This window comes from Nothobranchius furzeri, chromosome 8 (assembly GCF_043380555.1).
Source record: "Nothobranchius furzeri strain GRZ-AD chromosome 8, NfurGRZ-RIMD1, whole genome shotgun sequence".
Classification (NCBI taxonomy): domain Eukaryota; kingdom Metazoa; phylum Chordata; class Actinopteri; order Cyprinodontiformes; family Nothobranchiidae; genus Nothobranchius; species Nothobranchius furzeri.
Window position 1 is genome coordinate 53,808,141 of NC_091748.1, and position 18,851 is coordinate 53,826,991.

The window sequence follows — 18,851 nt, forward strand, 5'->3', positions numbered from 1 at the left end:
TGCTTTGAACCCAGAGCAGACGTCACACGCCAGACGACATCAACACTGCGTACTTTAGTATTTGTTCATTTATCGTGAGTAATATCGATATCGCAATATTAAGCACTGTTATCGAATATCGCAGGTTTTCCTAATATCGTGCAGCCCTACTAGGAATAGGGCTGCTCGATTATGGCAAAAACAATAATCACGATTATTATGACTGAAGACATGAGATCTCGATTATTTAGGACGATTTTTCAATTTATGTTGATTTTATTTGTTTTTATTCAGTCATAAAATTGCTCAGGGCACAATCAGGACAAAAATAAATAAGAAACAAGATGATCACTAAAATAACTCCTGATTCCCAGCATAAAACGACCAATATACTTATAGCTCATAGTTTATGACCCAAGGGCTATAGACCTTGGTTTAACTCATTTAAGTCTAACCAATACAGACCCAAATACCAATATCTTGCAAATACTGACAGCAAGAATTATACAGTGGCATTTATAACAAATGAATGGAAATAAATTGATGTTCACAAAATGTTGCATAACATTTGAGTCGTGTCAAGGTGCTGTAGGAGAGTGCACTAGCACCGTGTCCTCATAGAGTTTAGTTATTAGTTATCAGCGTGAGGAACTTATTTCTACCTTATCTATAAACTATTTATTTACAAGTCCATCAGTTAATGTAATAATTGTCCCAACCACAGCTGCACCCCCCACTCCCCAACCCGGTCTCAGCAATCAGGGGCAAGCTGCACGTGTGTTTAGCGCGCCGCACGCGCACATTTAGCCGTTTTTAGTGGCTCAGGAGTCCGCAGGTGCGGTGTGTGTGTCACTCACTTTGGTTACTCCAACAAGGAGCCGGCTCCGAGAGCTGTTTCTTTAGCGACTGACACATCACTACATCATTCCCTTTCCTAATGTCCTGAAGAACGGTACAGAGCACAGGCGGAGTGTTTAGCTAACCTGCAGGAAATGTCGACGACAGTTATCCGGAAAGTAGCTAAGGGTTACCAGAGATGTTTCTGAGGTGTTCGCTAGGTACTTTTAAGATTTAAAGAGTCAAGAAGGGGGTCTGAAAAGCTGCTAGAAATAGCGTCAACGTCGCCAAGTTGGCAACACTGTGAGGAGCGCTTCATTTGCAACTCAGGGCAGCGCAAGTGGGAGGAGCAAATAATCGGCTTGTTTTGTTTGAATAATCGTTCAAAACTCAGATCGTAATTGTGATTAAAATTCGATTAATTGAGCAGCCCTACTAGGAACCACTTCAGATGTATTCATTAAAAGTGTGAACCACATCTTTAAGAACCCTGGGTTCCTTTACACTTAATCCACGTATATAATGCACAATAGGCATTTAAGCAAAAAAAAAATGTTTTATAAGATCTTGGACTTCAAACCTCAGTTTTGGAGTGTTGCTTCTAAACCAGACAGGTTGGTGGGCCAAAACCACCAGGGAGACAGCAACAACATTAAGTTGACCTAACCACGAGAGTCTCAATGACTTCATCTCATAGGCTGCTGGACTGAAATTATGTTCCTGCATTAAGCTCTCTAATTTCTTTACAAATTTCCAGCACTTAAGCTATATGATCAGAGGGCAACGTAAGTTTAGTAGCAGTATGCATGTATGTGTACTGCAAATAAAAAGTGCATCTCAACTGGACCTTGCAATACGCCTTGCCTTTTTATTCCATCTGCACGTCCGTTCTCTGACATCAGGTCCGTGACAGAATGTAAAGTACAGACTGGACGTGTGAACAGAGAGACACAGAGTTTGGCATTCCCCGTGGTGATCTGCATGTCTGCAGAGAACAGTGAAGATCAACTGCAGATGACAGGTTGCAGGCTTGACTGGCATATTGCTGGAGTCATGAGATCTGCGGGATACAGCGTGTCAGGATGTGGGGAGGATCAGGAGAACAGTAGCCTTCCCCATCAGGAGCTGTCAGGAGCAGACTCGGTGATGCCTCTGTTACGTTGGTGTTTCTGAACTCGTAACCATGTACCTTTCAACACTTCATCCTGCTGGGCTGCAACTTTAAAATGTGAGTAATGTCCCCTTTGGAAGGTATTCACAGAATTTATAAGGCTGTAGCTGCTGCCTCTTGTCCAGATCGTCTTTGTAAATGAGAACAAGTTCTCAACACTGAAATAAATTTGGAGTGGCATTTACTTAAAAAAAGTAAGGACAGTATTTACACACATAAAATGCTTGTAAATTTTACTCAGGCTATTTTTAAGTAATATATACTTTCTAAAACCAAGTATTTTTTATGAAAAAGACCTAAGTAAATGTTACAAGCCATACTTACATACAGTTTGTAATTTTTACTCACCTTACCATTGCTTGTAATTACAAAACCCAAGTAAAAGTTGCTGATGTTTCTTTGTGTTTTTTACTCCACTTTTCTTTGTTATATTCTATGAAATTATAAAGTAATATGTATTAATAATGTATTTGTTAATATAAATTGAAGTAAATTTTTTTACTATTCTATTAAATAAATATTTCCCCAAAACAAAAATTTGCACACAAGGGATATTTGAATGACATTTTTATTTAATGTTAGAAAGTGTAGATATTAAAAATATCTATATAACATTGCACATGCATGCCCATAAACCTTCTTAAATTTCAATACAGTGCAGTGACCAATGTGTAAAAAACTGCATAAAGGTAGAGATTGATATAAACCGCAGTTTAGAATTTCAAAAAGCAACACTTGAAATAACTGTCAGATAACTGACATAAAATGACAACAAATTGTTTGTGCTGGACAAAAGCACAAATACAAATGCAATAAAACTCACAAAGTTTCTCATGGAGACTGCACCTTTGCTAATAGGATGACCATAACAGTAAGAGCTTATAAAACTGGCCAACATGTGAAATCACTGACAAACGTAAACATTATTTGTGCTGAACAAAAGCACAATTAACACTTGACCACTCACTGTAGAAGTTTTTTGTGCAGAGACTGGACCTTTGCTGACATTCTCAGGCTGTCAAGCTCAAGGAAAAGCTTCTGAAATGCTTCAAAAGTATATTTCAGTTTCTGTGGATAACTTAAATTGACAGCATAAATGACTCCCATGAGGAAGAGGCAAGCGTTTGTCACAGTTTTGCAGTCCTGCAAAACCTCGAGTCCCTCAATAATGACACACACGTACACTGGATCTTGGTTGTCCTGTGCCACACTGGGATGGATAACAGCAACCTTCATCAAGTGATCATTGCAGTCCTCTTTCGCCGCTTCTTGGTTGACATCCTGAGGGGGAAAAAAGCCACAATTATGAATAACTAGCAACAGATTCCAAGTAAAAGAAGCAGTTAAGAAAAAAAATATTAAAATAAAAGAGGTATACTCAAATCAAATAATATTCACATGGCACTTTTTAAATGCAAAGTTACACTATGTGCTTCACAGGTCTGACCCTGAAATCCCAAAGAAAAACACTTTTTTGGGCCATCAAGACTGAGAGGAATCAACACCCACGACCACAATGAGCGCTGCTACAGTGACCACCATGGTCAGGGCACAGAGGTGCAGAGCACTCCAGCCTCTCAGGCTGGTAACATTGCGCTGCAAGATGAATTCTCATGAGATTTGAGGGTAAAAGCATCAGTTAAAAGCCTGATATGAAAAATATGCGTCTTGAGCAGGGATCGAAGCAAAAAATTCTCATCTGACTGAAAATTATCGCCCGGGAGGGGTGTGTGCACACATTGTTTACATGCAGTCACTATTGGGGTTTTGATTGGTTTTAAGGTAAGTATTCTTGTTTCTGAAAAATTTGGAATGACCCGTTCACATACACAGTGTTTAAAAGTGTGGGTGTTGAGATTTCTCTGAGGTAAAAAAGATGATAAGTATTAAAGTACTCTAGGGGGGTCCAGGGACATGCCCCCCCAGAAAAAAATTATTGGACATTTTATATTTAAACGCATCAGTCTGGTGCATTTTGGGGGGAAAGTAGAGTTACAGGTTGGTAGGAATGTATGATAAAGTATCTATACATGTTCATTATAATGATATATCATCAGGTACCTTATAGTCTTTGATCAGCTCCTCTCCACTCTCTCCAAGATACTCAACTAAGCAACTAATGATGATGTCCCTTCTGCCATCAACATGATGCTATTGAACACAAAAGACAATTTATTGCAGAAAATACATAACATAACATAATAGGGCTGCAACTAAAGACTATTTTAATAGTCGACTAGTCACAGACTATTGAAAAGATTAGTCGACTAATCGGATATTATGAAAGTTTTCTTGAATTTAGCATGAGATTGCTTTAATTATATGAAAAATGACAATAAACACAAGAAAGATGGGTACTTCAATGGAAAATGCATATTTTATTGAACTTTGCTGCTGAAAGGCCAATTCATACTAAAAGTAAATAAAAATTAGGCACAGTGCTCAGTCAGTATAGACATAAATGCATAAATAAAATTAAAATACTTTTGTCAGGCACAGTCGGGCATAACATTAAATCTCTTATCTTAAAGCGAAAATACATTTAAAAAACTTAACATCCAAAACAAAACGTGTTGGCTTTCCTGCTATTTAAATCTTACCGAGGCGAGTCAGACTCTGTTTCATTCAACTGTCCTTCGTGCTTTCTCATTAAGTGTTCATGCATCACCAAGGTGCTGCCGTGATACGCGAGGCCTGCTTTGCAAATAATGCAGGTAAACTTTTTATTCGCCGAACCGAGGCTAGAACGCTCTCACCTTTTAGATGTTTTGGTACTAGTAGCTGCTATGTTGGACGCCGCCATTTCTGTTAGTTGATGCTCAGCAGAGATGCTATTGCGCATGTGCCACTCTGGGCAGAGATTGTAATGAAGTGAGATGCCTCACTCGGTCGGAAAAAACATGTCTGACGACAACGTCGACAATGAAATTAATTGTCGACAATTTCTATTGTCGATATTTGCTGACAACGTCGACGAATCGTTGCAGCCCTATAACATATGTAACATACATACATCAGGGTTCCCCCAGAAAATGGGTGAATATTACCTGCATTATTTGCAAAGCAGTCCTTGCGTATCACGGCAGCACCTCGGTGATGCATGAACACTTAACGAGAAAGCACGTTGGACAGTTGGAATGAAACAGTCTGACTCACCTCGATAAGATTTAAATAACAAGAAAGCCAACACGTTTAGTGTTGGAGGTACATATTTTTAAACATATTTTTGCTTTTTAAAAAAAAGAGAGATTTAATGTTATGCCTGACTATGCCTGAAAAAAGTATTTTAATTTTATTTATGCATTATGTCTATACTAGCTGAGCACTGTGCCTAATTGGTATTTTTATTTACGTTTAAAATGAATTGGCCTATCAGCAGCAAAGTTCAGTAACATATGCATTTTCCATTGAAGTACCCATCTTTGTTGTGTTCTCATTTTTCACATAATGAAAGCATGCTAAATTTAAGAAAAAAATTAATAATTATCCGATAGTCGACTAATCGTTTCAATAGTCGGTGACTGTGTTGTGTCGACGACTATTAAAATAGTCATTAGTTGCAGCCCTAGTATATTTACAGTGCATATATCATCATCATTAAATTGTGTAATTAAAATAATTAGAAAGGTTACCTCATTCAGTGAGTCCAGCATTGGTCTTATTTTGGTCCCTGCAGTCCCGCCCTTCTTCTGAAACATTGCCAGGAGTTTTGGAGTAAACCTGTCCAAACTGGACAAAAAGGTTTGCTCTAGATGCACCGTGGTCAGTCTTTTAAACTCTTCTTTGATCTGAAATGAGAAATAAAAACACAAAATCATGTTTATGATGACTCATGAGATCTCACACTGCATGAACAATAACTGGATTTACCTGATTTTCACTGAACAGAGAAGGCCATCTCTCCATGAGGTCTTTGATTGCAGGACAATCCTTGACAACCTCAGTTCTTCGGCCGCTCGGTCGTACTTCTCCCGCTACGTTTTCCCCCTGATTTTAATAGAAGTTTGTCTTTTAGGAACAAATGAGAAAACCAGGGACTTATTAAACTTAGGGCAGAGATGGACCACATGTTCACTGGAACAAAGTGTTTGGCGGCTGTGACATGGAGGTACAATAACATCTCATATTTTAAATAACTCGTTTGAGTTTAGTTTTTTCTGCGAAAATATGAAAGGAATAAGCCGTTTTCCTCTTTTCTCTTCCTGGTTTTTTTTTTCTTACATGTTAAGACTATTCTGGAGAAAATGGGCATCCAGGGGAAGGTGACAGCGATGACCAGCTCCTGGAGCTGATCAGGGAGGACATGAGGCTGCAGAGGGAGGCAGAGCAGCAGAGGGCACAGGAGAGAAGGAAGAACTTTGACAGGCTTGCTAGAAAAAATGGTTAAGAAAGATTAAACATGTACATATAAAAGAAATATCTAAATAAAATCAGTTCTGTATTAAAATCTTGGATTTTATTTTTGTTTACAAATGAGAATTGTTTACTAGAGGGTATCCGCTGGGTCTTGAAACGTCTTAAAAGGTGATAAATGGGTTTTGGTCAAATTAAGACCCTTAGAAAGTATTAAAAACTATTATCACATCTTTGCTCAGGCTCAGCTTGTCGAAAGTATTTTCTCTGAATTAGCTCTCCAGCAGTCAAGGAAATGATTAAAAATCTAAAAACTTCGAGCTCCATCATTTGAAGTTCCTTCTCCCTTCTGCTCAGCGGGTCCACGGTTGCTAGGCGATGGAACGTTCGCCGAGGGAGTGGCGGGAATTCATGAAGGCTAGGCCTGTCCAAATTCACAGCCGTTAACATCTGGTCTACTCGGCCGACGTGGACTGGGTCCTTCGAAGGATGCAGACACAGCGTATGTTTCTGACTATAACATGAATAAAATGGAGCTGTGGAGAGCAGTTTTTTATTTATTCAAATTAATGGTTATTACAGTGGTGTAAAATGCAGCAATGATATGAAATTAGACCGTGGTCATTTTATTGTGTTAAACTCAAGTCCATTGGAACAGTTTCAACAACAGAACAAGTCAAATAACTTCCAACTTCAGTGAAATGTAATGGGTGGCGCAAAGTTAACAGACACCAGTGCACCGGCAGCTTGCAACTTTTTCTGTAAAATGCGTTTATAATTATTAAATGCACTCACTCCAGCAAGTATAATCTTTACCAAGTCTGGCTTTGATAAAACGCGAACTTCAATTAATGGGGCCTTTCCAGGCGAAAAGGACACGTGTCAGCCAAGTTAGTTAGCTTAGCTAGCTAGCTAGCTAGCAGGAAAAAGTACCATTTGCTACCGCAGCTGCTGCTGCTTTCAGTGAGAAGTCAGTAAGCCAACGAGGACGTATAGTTTGATTAACTTAAAACTTACCGTCTTGGCTCCAATGTGCTAGTTCTTTCACGTCTCACTCAATGAATTCCCCAACACATATGAAACGTGGCATGAGGAAGAACAGTTACTGTCTTACGATGATGAAGGCCTCTGAAGAGTGGGGGAGGGGCTTTGACGTCATGCTCCGAATACAGAAGGTTGTAGGGTTCAATGATGTCTCTCTATTACATTTTACTTAGAAATATCAACTGAGTAAGCCAACAAACTGATTAAGTGAATATTACTTGGATTGAAGGATCAGGGCCTGAAATTCACTGCGGGATTGCGGGTATTGCGCGTTATATAGTTGCTTCTCGCAAATCCAGTTTTATAATGCGGGAAAGTCCCGCACAGCCTGCAGCGAATGTGGACGTTTGTATCGGAGCCATTAAAATCCCACAACATCGAACCCGTTCTTCATCTTGGTGATTGGCGGCGCGCTGGATTTTTTTTTCTCTCCACTTATCAAAATACGAGCTCAGTCCCTTGCTAGCAGAGAAGCAGTGCTTCGGTTGTCGGATTTAACGCCTGCATGCAGACATGGACCGCTGGTTAAAACGGAAATCTAACAACGAAGGGGAACCTGCTCCCAAAAAAACTGTACAAGAAATCCCCAGCACGGAAGGCAGCGAGGGAGGAGGCGTTGGAGGCAGGGCGGGTTGCAGCGCCGATTCCAGCGATGCTGTGAATGAGACGGATCCTCCGGACTTTCAAAAAGGTAGTGCCACTGAACGTAACGTTAGCAAGCAGCCTAAAGATAAGTTTCAGGCTAACTGGCTCAGACTGTATCCCTGGCTTGAAAATAACAATGGTGAAATGAACTGCTCCATTTGTAAGATGTACGGCGCTGTGCCTTTTGCAAGTCGATGCTACAAAACATCAACTTTACGTCGTCACGCTGATGGTGTGTCTCACACTGCAGCAATAAAAAGAAAACGTGAGGCGGATTCAGCTAAAAGTGTAATGACCAAAGCTATCGAAGATGCACATTTACAGTCTGCTGCAGAAATGAAGGGGCTCCTGAAAACTGCATATTTTATTGCAAAAAATGAAATGGCAAAAGCTAAATTTTGCCATGTGGTTAAATTCCTGAAAGAAATGGAGTGTCCTGCTTTCAAAAAACTTACAGAAACATCAAGCTATGGTAGCTACATCAATGAAAAAGGACTGTCAGAAATGCAGCAAGCTATTGCAAGCACACTTGTGGAAGATATTGACAAAGCTGTTGAAAGAAGTCCCGTGTTTTCATTAATATTGGATGAATCTACTGACATTAGTAACACCAAACGACTGATTATCTATGTCAGGTTCATAGATGACAACAACGTCAAAACAAAACTGATAAGGAATTCTGAAATTGCTGATGGAAGAGCAGACACTATTGTTGAAGATGTAAAACAGCTATTGACAGAAAAAAAACTGGATGGAAAAAAACTTGCTGCAGTTTGCACTGATGGAGCTGCTGTAATGACAGGATGCAGACAAGGAGTTATTAAAAAGCTCAGAGAGCTATACAATCCAGACCTGGTAGGAATCCACTGTACGGCTCATCGTCTCGCACTTGCTGCCAGTGATGCAGCCAACTCTGTGCCACAGGTGAAACGGTTTCAGCAGGATTTGAGATCAATTTTTATTTTTTTCAGTAATTCTGCTGTCAGAAGCAACAAGCTGCATGAATTGCAGAAACAGCTGGATGAACCCCAACTGAAGTTCACCCAGCCGCATGCAGTAAGGTGGCTGTCAATTCACAATGCAGTGTCGGTAGTGTGTAGATCACTGAAATCCCTGAGAGATGTCCTGGAGCACATGGCTTCCTCTAATGCACAAGATGCTGACAAAGCTAAAGGTCTGCTACTAGCTGTGAGACAGTTTAACTTTGTGGCTCTTTGTCACATGATGAAGGACGTACTGATGCATGTAGTCCTTCTCTCAAAACATTTTCAAAGAGAAGATCTGGACTTCTCCACAGCACAGCCAATGGTTGAAAGTACCAAAGAAGCCCTGAAGGAAATAATCGTCCACCCTGGCCCTGCAGAAACTGAATTCTTCAGCTCTCTTGATGGAAACAAGTTTAAAGGAGACAAAATTTTTGACTGCCACACCCAAAAACCAGCCTTTGATGACATGAAGAGCAGGTACGTGGGATCTTTAATAACAGAGATTGAGAGAAGATTCCCCTGTGAGACACTGGATGTTCTGTCATGGTTTACGATTTTGGAGCCAAAAAAAGCCATTATGGCAAAAAAGTCCGATAACTTTTCTCATTATGGCCTTGAAAAACTCGACAACCTTCTTGCACACTTCTCAAACTATGTAAGTGCAGTGGATGGACGCTCGGAGTTTGCCTTGCTGAAGCAAACTATGGTTTCCAGTGACTCGTACGCCTCATTGACCTTCCAGCAGTTTGCAGAGGCTGTTTTGAGTGACCATCGGGGTGTGTTCACTGAAATGGAGAAGCTCATTAAGATCGCTTTAGTCATCCCAATTGCCAGTGTGTCATGTGAACGCGGATTCAGCACACAAAACAGGATAAAAACAAGATTCAGAAATTCTCTGAATAACGCAAACCTCACCAATCTGATGCTGATTTCAGAGCTTGGCCCTCCGCAAGAGCAGTTTGATTTCAACAGAGCTTTCATCAAATGGAAAGAGATGAAGCAGAGGAGACAGAAGACAGAGAGGACAGAGGACCAAGCGGAGCGTGGGAGAACCCCGCTCCAAAACTAATTAGTACTGTGAGCTAACAGATACATTAATGTACATAGTTGCAATCGTGTTTGATGCCACATCAACGAAACTGTTTGTGTTAAAAGTTAAGTTAATGAAAATTCATCAGTTTGAGATAGAGGAATTCAGAGAAAGAAATCAGAGTAAGAAGCGAAGATGGAGACAACAGATAAAGAAGCACAAACAAGAGCAAAGATGCAGCCCAGAGAGTTGGACAACAAACTTCAGCAATGAAAATTGTTAAGATAATTTCTAATACCAGTGCAGCAAAAAGGAGCATTTTTATTTGATTTTTATACTTCAAAGTTATTACAATGGAGAAAGATGCAGTGTTAGAGGCCAAGAAAAAGACAACATTCGGACAAAAGAAAAGAAGGCCACAGATGCAGCTATGAGGACCACTAAGCAAGATTAAAAAAAGTTAATAAATGCATCAATCTGAGGTAAGAATACAACAATGTTAAGGCCTGTTGTTAATCCCACAAGTAGTTCCTGGAAAGTTTATATTTATTTTTTTAACTTCTGTGTGAGGAAAGAAATCAGGCAGAGGAGATGAAACAAAGAAAGGGACAAGAGCAACGAAGATGAGAATGCTGCAGGAGTCCAATGAAAGCTGCTTATAAACGTGATGTAAGGTATGATTAGTACAACATAAGACTGCACATTTGGTAATCACCCCCCCCCCCCCCCCCCATATATATAAATTCCCCCTGTACAGACATATGTGAAGGGGGAATTCCCCCCTGTTTTTAGAAGTGAATTTCAGGCCCTGAGGATTCCATTTACATACAAAAATGAGGAAACATAATTACAAACAATCACCAAGTAATGCACTACATGAAAAATAGCTATTTTAAAGTAAAAACAGTGAATTCATATTATTTAGTAGAATTTATATAGATAGTTGAAATAATAATTACAGGGCCAAAAAATCATTTATTTCAGTGAATCAACTTATCTGGTTAAATAGAGGTTAAATAAAAATACATTTAAAAATTGTTCTTTGTGTTTTCACTTTTTTGCTTACATTTACTTTTATTTTTCATGTATCCATTTTGTGCACAGGACAAATATATGTTGTGTTGGTAACAACAACAAATCAGTCATCGATATTGATAAAGATGCAGCCTGGCCTTTGGCACCAGATCAATCGTGCAAATGGAGCAACTGTGTCACCATTATTTATCTGCCACCCATGGCCTCAATTACCACTGTGAGCAAGATGTAAACCAGTGGAGTCTGACCCTGGTCTTCCAGAGCCCCTATCCAGCATGTTTTTGAGGTTTCTCTGCTTCAACACCTGGTTTAACGAGTGGGTGATTTACAGTCTTCTGCAGAGCTTAATGACATGCTGAACAGGTCTTTCAACCATTGAATCAGGTGTGTTGGATCAGCTAAACCTCTAAAACAGGTTGGATAGTAACCCTCGAGGGTTGGAGACCACTGAAATAAGCAAACCTCTGTAACACGTCATGTCCTGTCTCCTATATGCCCCACCCTGGAACAATATATCAGTTATGTCCAGTCAGAACATATAAATTGCCACAAGCTTCAGAATTTATGAGGGAACAAAACACAAAAAATGCCCGACACGATGCAACAACCAAATCTAAGATGGAAATCCTTCTATCAAAAATCTAAAATAACATTTAATAATAAAGCTGAAGCAGAAATGATTAGATGAGTCCTAACTGTGATGGACATTTATTGACACTGATAAAAAAAATTAAATTAATTATGATATCATTAATATTGCTCTGCTTTCTAATTGGACAATAAAAAGTCAGTGTGAGTTTCTGTCCTATATTATTAACTTTTATTGCAGCTATTATAAAATATTTATAACAGCTCTGCAATGACTGCAACTAGATTGGTAAAAAGCTTTAGTGTAGGCCAGGCTTTGTTTCTAAATAGAGATGTCGCAGTACGTGTGGCATCTGGTGATAACAAAAGATCACCCTCCTCCGATGCACAAAATTATCACTAAGACAGTTTAATAGACTGAAAATCTGCATTTGTTCTAAATAATATCTATTAAACACTTGGATCAGCTAAGTGACACATTAACAGAATAAATCCTTTGTTGCTGAAAAGGCAACACTCTGCTCTCCTTCATAATGACACCATGCAAATCCCAATCAGCCACCTCTTTAGGATTATTCAATACCTTCAAAGGTCACATTTATAGCTGACAATCGGATGATCACGCCATTAGATTGCTTATATTTCTGTAATTTAGTAAAAATCTAAAGAAACAATCATGAGTTTTGTAGATGCAAGAAGAAAGTAAATAGTTTTTTAAGGTTGGCTTTGTTCATTATTGCTACCACACATCGTCTCCCGTAAGGCTCACCGGTTTAGAGTAAACTGATGAGTGTGAGAGAACACTTTCACAACAACAATGGGAAAAACATTACATCACTCATGTGAACTTCTAATAACAATGGATGGATTTGGGGGCATTTCAAATTAAACATGGGGAAAATTCGACTTATCTTGATGTTTATTTGACACAAACTAGTGTTTACGTTTTACGTGTTTATGATCAATAATTGGGAATTTAAAGCAGCAGTTTGGTGTGAAAGTCTGTCAGCTGTTAGCACGTGACAGATGCAGGCTCTGAAGCGGCTCAGCACCAGAGGCTACGGAGGAGAACGTGCATCTCGTTGTTACCACAAGACGCAAAAACCCCACAACAACAAAGACGAAGCGACTCACCGTACTGGGAAGGTGGGATGTTCCTCACTCTAGCCATGGCACTTGGAACACTTGCACCACCCACGTCTCGGTTATGGAGACCGCATAGGAGTCTCGACGTGAACTTCAATTTTTATTGTACCGTAGTGGGAAAACGCAGCAAAGCGGGGACGGCGTCGGGGTTCTCGGATGCTCTGAGGATGCTTCATCCATCCACGCAGCTAAGCGTCGGTCGTGTACACAGCGCGAGACGTCACTAATTATGCCTAAAACGGCCTTAAAGGGGCCGCGCGCGCTCCCCTGCACCTGCCTCCGTGTCCTCCGTTGGGAGCAGACTTCAGTTAGCTGTTACGAAACAGCCCACGAACAGAGACTAATGCATTTATATCCACTTGAAAAAGGAAACGTGCCACAGAAATCCTCAGGCAGGGCTAAACACAGCTCAATATTAGTGTATGGTCCAATGGAGAAACACTGACCCCTGCTGGTAATTGTTTGGTTTTGCACCTCTCTTTGTGTGAAATGGGTGTTTATTTACGGTGCGTCCTGGTTGGTACATAAATTGGGCCATTCCCATCTGTACCGGGTCGGCCCGGGCCGGGTAGCGTAGGTTGTTTAAACATATCTGAGTGGCCTGGTATTTTTCCGGGCCAACCAAGGCTCATTCTCAGCCCTCTTCTCGAGGGGGTCTGCTTCAGGCCCACCAGGGCCAACACACCCACTACTGACAGCAAATTCACACCTTCCATTAGAGCAAGCCTCTGATTGGTGGGTAGAATCAGCCCACATAGGCTTAAGACAAGGATGTGTGGAATCAACCGGGCCAGGCTGGGGCCGACTGGGGCTATCCGGCCCGGGCCGACCCGGTACAGATGGGAATGGCCCAAATGTCTACTGTACAAGGTCTTAATATTTGATCAACAACGACCCCAACCTCAGTTGATGGATATAAAACCAAAAAGTAATCTGATTTGTTTTTTACAAAGCTGCCCAGTTTGGAGGACTGCATAGTTCATCAGGTTGCATAAATTCAAAACTCAGTCGTGTATGCAAAGATGTAATTTTCACTTTAGAAGTGGGGCGGACCCGGGGGGGTTATCTTTACAGTATGTTCTAATGGGACACGGGCTTCAACACAAAAGGTTGTTTTCCGCTTGGTCCTAGAGCTCAACTAGTGTCCATTTAATATTGCATAATATTGTCTTTGGACGGTAAAAAGTGCAGGGGTCAAAACTTGACTTTGGAAAAAGTGGGGGGGACATGCCCCCCCCCCCCCCCCCCAAATTACGTCCATGCGTGTATGACCAGGTTTTGCAACTTTAGATGATCCATGTAACCCTTACTGATAATTTTTTCTCTTGCTTTTGTGATATTATGGTTATTCAAACAGAAAGACTCTTGAAAATAAAACTGTCGTTTACAGGAACATCCTGGCAATGACAGGCAGAGGCTCAAACAGTAAAACCATTTAAAACACCCATCCATCTATCCATCCATTGTCCATGCAAGGTCGCAGGGGGGCTGGTGCCTATCTCCAGCAATCTCTGGGCAAACAGGTGGCATACACCCTGGACAGGTTGCCAGTCCATCTCAGGGCAACACACACACACACACACACACACACACACACACACACACACACACACACACACACACACACACACACACACACACACACACACAGGCACACACACACACGCGCGCACTCACACACACACAATAATTTAAAACACAGCATAAAAAACTATTTACACATAACAGAAAAAAATTACACTAAAGTTATCAGCACTTCAAACTAAAAATGGTTTAGGTTATATAGTCATTAATCTTTACACTGCAGAGTCCGAGACAAAATTCACTAGTCAAAGCAGTTACATTCAGATGTTTCAGTGTCTAAAACATTTACATAATGCTATTTATGCTATAGTATTCAAATTTTGCATGAACATGTAACGCCAGATGTACATTTTCCTTTTGGAATGGAGTAAAATAAAGTGCAGAATTTTTATTTGACAGAATCCATTGAAAGTTGAGCAAAAATCACTTTATAAAGCTTGAAACATCTCCTTTATAATTCTCCTGATGAAACTAATTAGAGCTCAGGTTGCCAAAGGCTGGTCATTAACCAGGGATTGAATTTCCTGAGACAAATCACATGTTGGTGTAGCAGGATCATCGCCAGCAGCATGCAGGAAGAATTAGAATCGCTTTACTGCAGAGTGCAACTTACAGCAGTGTCTCTTGTTGAGGGTGACATTTTTTCAGAAATGTTTGGATTACGATTGTGTTAAAAAGAAACATCAATTTTAATTAGAATCAATGATGAGTCTGCAACAAAAAGTGAGGGAATGGCAGTTATGCAAATGTTAGAATGAACTAAAATGGTGTTTTTCAGATAATTTATTTAATCTTTGAATTTGGCACCAAACCATGATGGCTTTAGGTTGTCATTACTAGAAAACAGAAACAAAAATACCAGTGCCAAATGGGCTATCATCATAAGAATCTTAGGTGTGTTCTTGCTGTGTCTTTCTAAATCCATGCTTTCGTTCTTTTTTAAACACAGAAACAGTTTTGTTTACCTGTTTGTAGCTACAGTTTCGCCGACGGCTGCCGGCTTCTTCAGGCTGACGCTGATGGTGGCGCGTCACTTCCTTCTCTGTTTATCTGCGGGAAATTACAATAGAAGACAACGACATACTCATCTCACATGACGTCACATCTCTGTTCACAAAAACACCAACCCAAAAAACCATAGACATAGTAGTTAACAGAATCAGACAAGACAAGACTTTACACAAAAGGACAAACCTCACAGCAGATGACATAGCACAACTGATAGGACTGGTAGCTAACTCCACTTACTTTACATACGATAACACAATATACAAACAACTGGAAGGCTTCGCCATGGGTAACCCGTTATCAGCCACCCTGTGCGAGTTTTTCATGGAAGACCCAGAGCAAAAAGTCATAGCCACTGCCCCCCAAACTGCAAAATAAAACTATGGAAACGCTACGTAGATGACATACTGGAAATCATACCAAAAGGTCAAACAGAAACACTAACACAACACTTAAACAATATTGACGACACAGGCAACATAAAATTCACTAATGAGTCAGAAACAGAAGGCAGCATAGCATTTATGGACATGAAAATCACCAGGCAGACCGACGGGACCCTAAACATAAACACATACAGGAAACCAATACACACAGACCAATATTTATTATGGACATCAGAACACCCTACCATACACAAAATGTCAGTAATCAGAACATTATATCACCGAGCAAACATAATAACAGAAGAGAGAGACCGTAAACAAGAGGACAAACACATACAACACGCTTTAAAGACCTGCGCATACCCAACATGGGCAATAAACAAAGGAAAACAACAAACAACAACAGAAAGCAAAGAACAACCCAAAAAAAGAACCAGAAACCCAGAAAGACAAGAACCAAAACCAGTGATAACCCTACCATACATCAGAGGCATAACGGAAAAAATAAGAGCAACAATGAAAAAACACAACATAAACACACCAACAAAACCATACACAACAGTTAGAAACAGACTAGTACACCCAAAAGGCAAAATATCAGCTGGACAAAAATGTGGAGTCATCTACGAAATCCCATGCAAAATATGCAATAAAACATACATAGGAAAAACCGGACGCCAACTCAATACACGGACAATAGAACACAGAAAGGAGTGCGAGAAAGAGGCAAATCGTAAACACACAAGAGCAGCAAAAGAAGAAGCAGAAAGTACAATAAAAAAGTCAGCCGTAACAGATCATTGCTTAAGAGAAAACCATATAATGGACTGGGACAACACACGGATCATAACCACCGAACAACAAAAATACAAAAGATGGATCAAGGAAGCAATCGAGATAAGGAGACGTGGATGTGGGACCATGAACAGGGACGACGGAGTTTACACGCTGGACCACGCATGGGACTGCATCATCGGAGAGGGGAGAGCGGGCAGTAGAGGGCGACAACGTCCTCTGCTGCCTGCAGATAAACGGAGAAGGAAGTGACGCGCCACCATCAGCGTCAGCCTGAAGAAGCCGGCAGCCGTCGGCGAAACTGTAGCTACAAACAGGTAAACAAAACTGTTTCTGTGTTTAAAAAAGAACGAAAGCATGGATCATAAGAATCTGTTGCACATTCAGTTTCATTAGGGTTGAAGGAATTTGGAAATTTGGAATTTGGAAAGGAAAAACCCCGGCCAAAGTGAAGATCTGTGTTTTCTCCGTTTTGGGTGTCTGCGTGTGGACAGACAAAACCGGAATTTTAAGGTCCGCAACGTCACTTTCCGCGACAAAAAAATGCTGACATCACGTGTGCGACCTGTGTTTACACTAGCCGACAGCATGGATGCCCTCAGAGCTGCGCTTGCTTTATCAATTGTCCAAGAGCTTTTTGCTTGTTTGTTTTTGCAAGCGGAATTACTGCTCCTTGCGGAAGACCACAGACGAAGGACGAGGTTAAGAACGGGGGAAGTACTGCCGCCTACAGGTCTGGCATGTCCTTAACAACGTATTTATCCGGGTACGTGTGGACAGAGTTTTTTTTAAAACGAGGTGGTGTGGATGCAAGTTTTTGGAGGGGCAGATATTCGTTTTTAAAGAAACCCGGCTACGTGTGGACTAGGCCTCAGTGTTCAGAAACAGATTCAGCATCAGCAATGTGCATCAACTGATGTTTTTAGTGATCTTTTAGCATGAAAGTAAGGAGGAAACATCTAATATCAGCAATGAAAATCGGTCCCAAAAAATCGCCAGGAAATCGGCCATCGGCTCAACATGACCTCTACATATCGGCATCGGTAATAGAAAAGCCAATATCAGTCGACCGCTAATCTCACATGACCTCACAGCTCAGTGAGAGCGTGGTATGACCTGTTTCCTGACTCCCTGTTTCCTGACGAAATTTCTGCATGACGACCCAGAGGCACTGACTCAGAGGACAGAATAATGAGGGAAGAACTGCTGCTGGCACAGAAAAAGTCCAACAGCCGATCACTTGATGTTTATATTGTGTTTGGCTCAGCAGAGGTGGTCTGGTGCCTCCTTGGATGTAGGAGGGTAGTTATTAAAAAGGTTTTGTTGCGTAGTTATTTGCCTTGCACTTGTCTGTGTTTGCTCCCCTTGAGCTGTTTGGAGATACATTTTAGACCTCAGGGACCCTTCTGATCACAACACAACAGACTGCCGTCTATCAGGTCATCTTTCTACATGATACAGAGAACTTGATGAGTGAAACTATTCTGGTGTCGGAGAGAGTTAGAAAATACACTTTTATAATAAAACAATAATGAACAATGCTATAATTATACTTGACGTAATGGCGTTTTTGTGTACATTTTTGATAGCATGACTCAGTGCACGCAGAAGGGTGTAGTGAGTCATGCTGCTTTCTCCTCTGTGAATCTGAGTTACTCTGCATTCCAAATTTAGCAGCTTAAAATGAAAATTGCAAAGCCTGCTGTAAAACCAGAACTCGCTCAGTGTCGGCCACAATAACAAATGCTTTGATGTCAACATTTTAGACTCAAGCTTTCTCTGAGTGTATTCTGTAAAATAAAATGTTATTTTTGTTGGGCTTTACATTTCGTTTTTCCATTTTTATGTCGAATGATTTATTTAAATACCTGAATGCGTTTGTGCAAGCGGCATCTGCGCTGCTTGTGAGATGATTGTCCTAGTTTTTAAAAAGTGTGGCACAGATAAATAATCCATGATTGGGTCTGCTGACATACCTTTCTCTTACATTAATGTGCATTAGTCCCAGTGTCTTCTGACATCATCACCCAGTGGGGCACGTGTGACCCGTCTCACAAGGTTAAATATAAAAGAATGCATTTAGGTCAAAGATTCTCCTTAATGGAATACCTTTATTTTTTATGTTTTAGAGGCAAATGTCCTGTTATTGTAAAACATTAAATGGAGGGAATTTAATGATGTCATTTAAAATAAGTCATTTGCTAAATGCGAGACTCAACACTGGTTTATCCCTTGGGCTTAATAGCCTTTTTATACCTGGATGA

At 40.5% G+C, this 18,851-nt stretch overlaps 1 protein-coding gene across 2 annotated transcripts in view; it reads right to left on the reverse strand.

Annotated features, from left to right (window-relative positions):
* slc44a5b (solute carrier family 44 member 5b) overlaps window positions 1-13,173 on the reverse strand; it is a 55,519-nt gene extending 42,346 nt beyond the window's left edge. The window contains exon 1 of one of the 2 annotated variants that reach the window (XM_054729971.2): window positions 12,803-13,173. In XM_054729971.2, the coding sequence (XP_054585946.2) occupies window positions 12,803-12,839 (37 nt within the window). In that variant the 5' untranslated portion in view covers window positions 12,840-13,173. The remainder of the gene's footprint in view (window positions 1-12,802) is intronic. The other variant, XM_054729970.2, reaches the window with a different exon arrangement.
* Window positions 13,174-18,851: the final 5,678 nt, after the last annotated feature.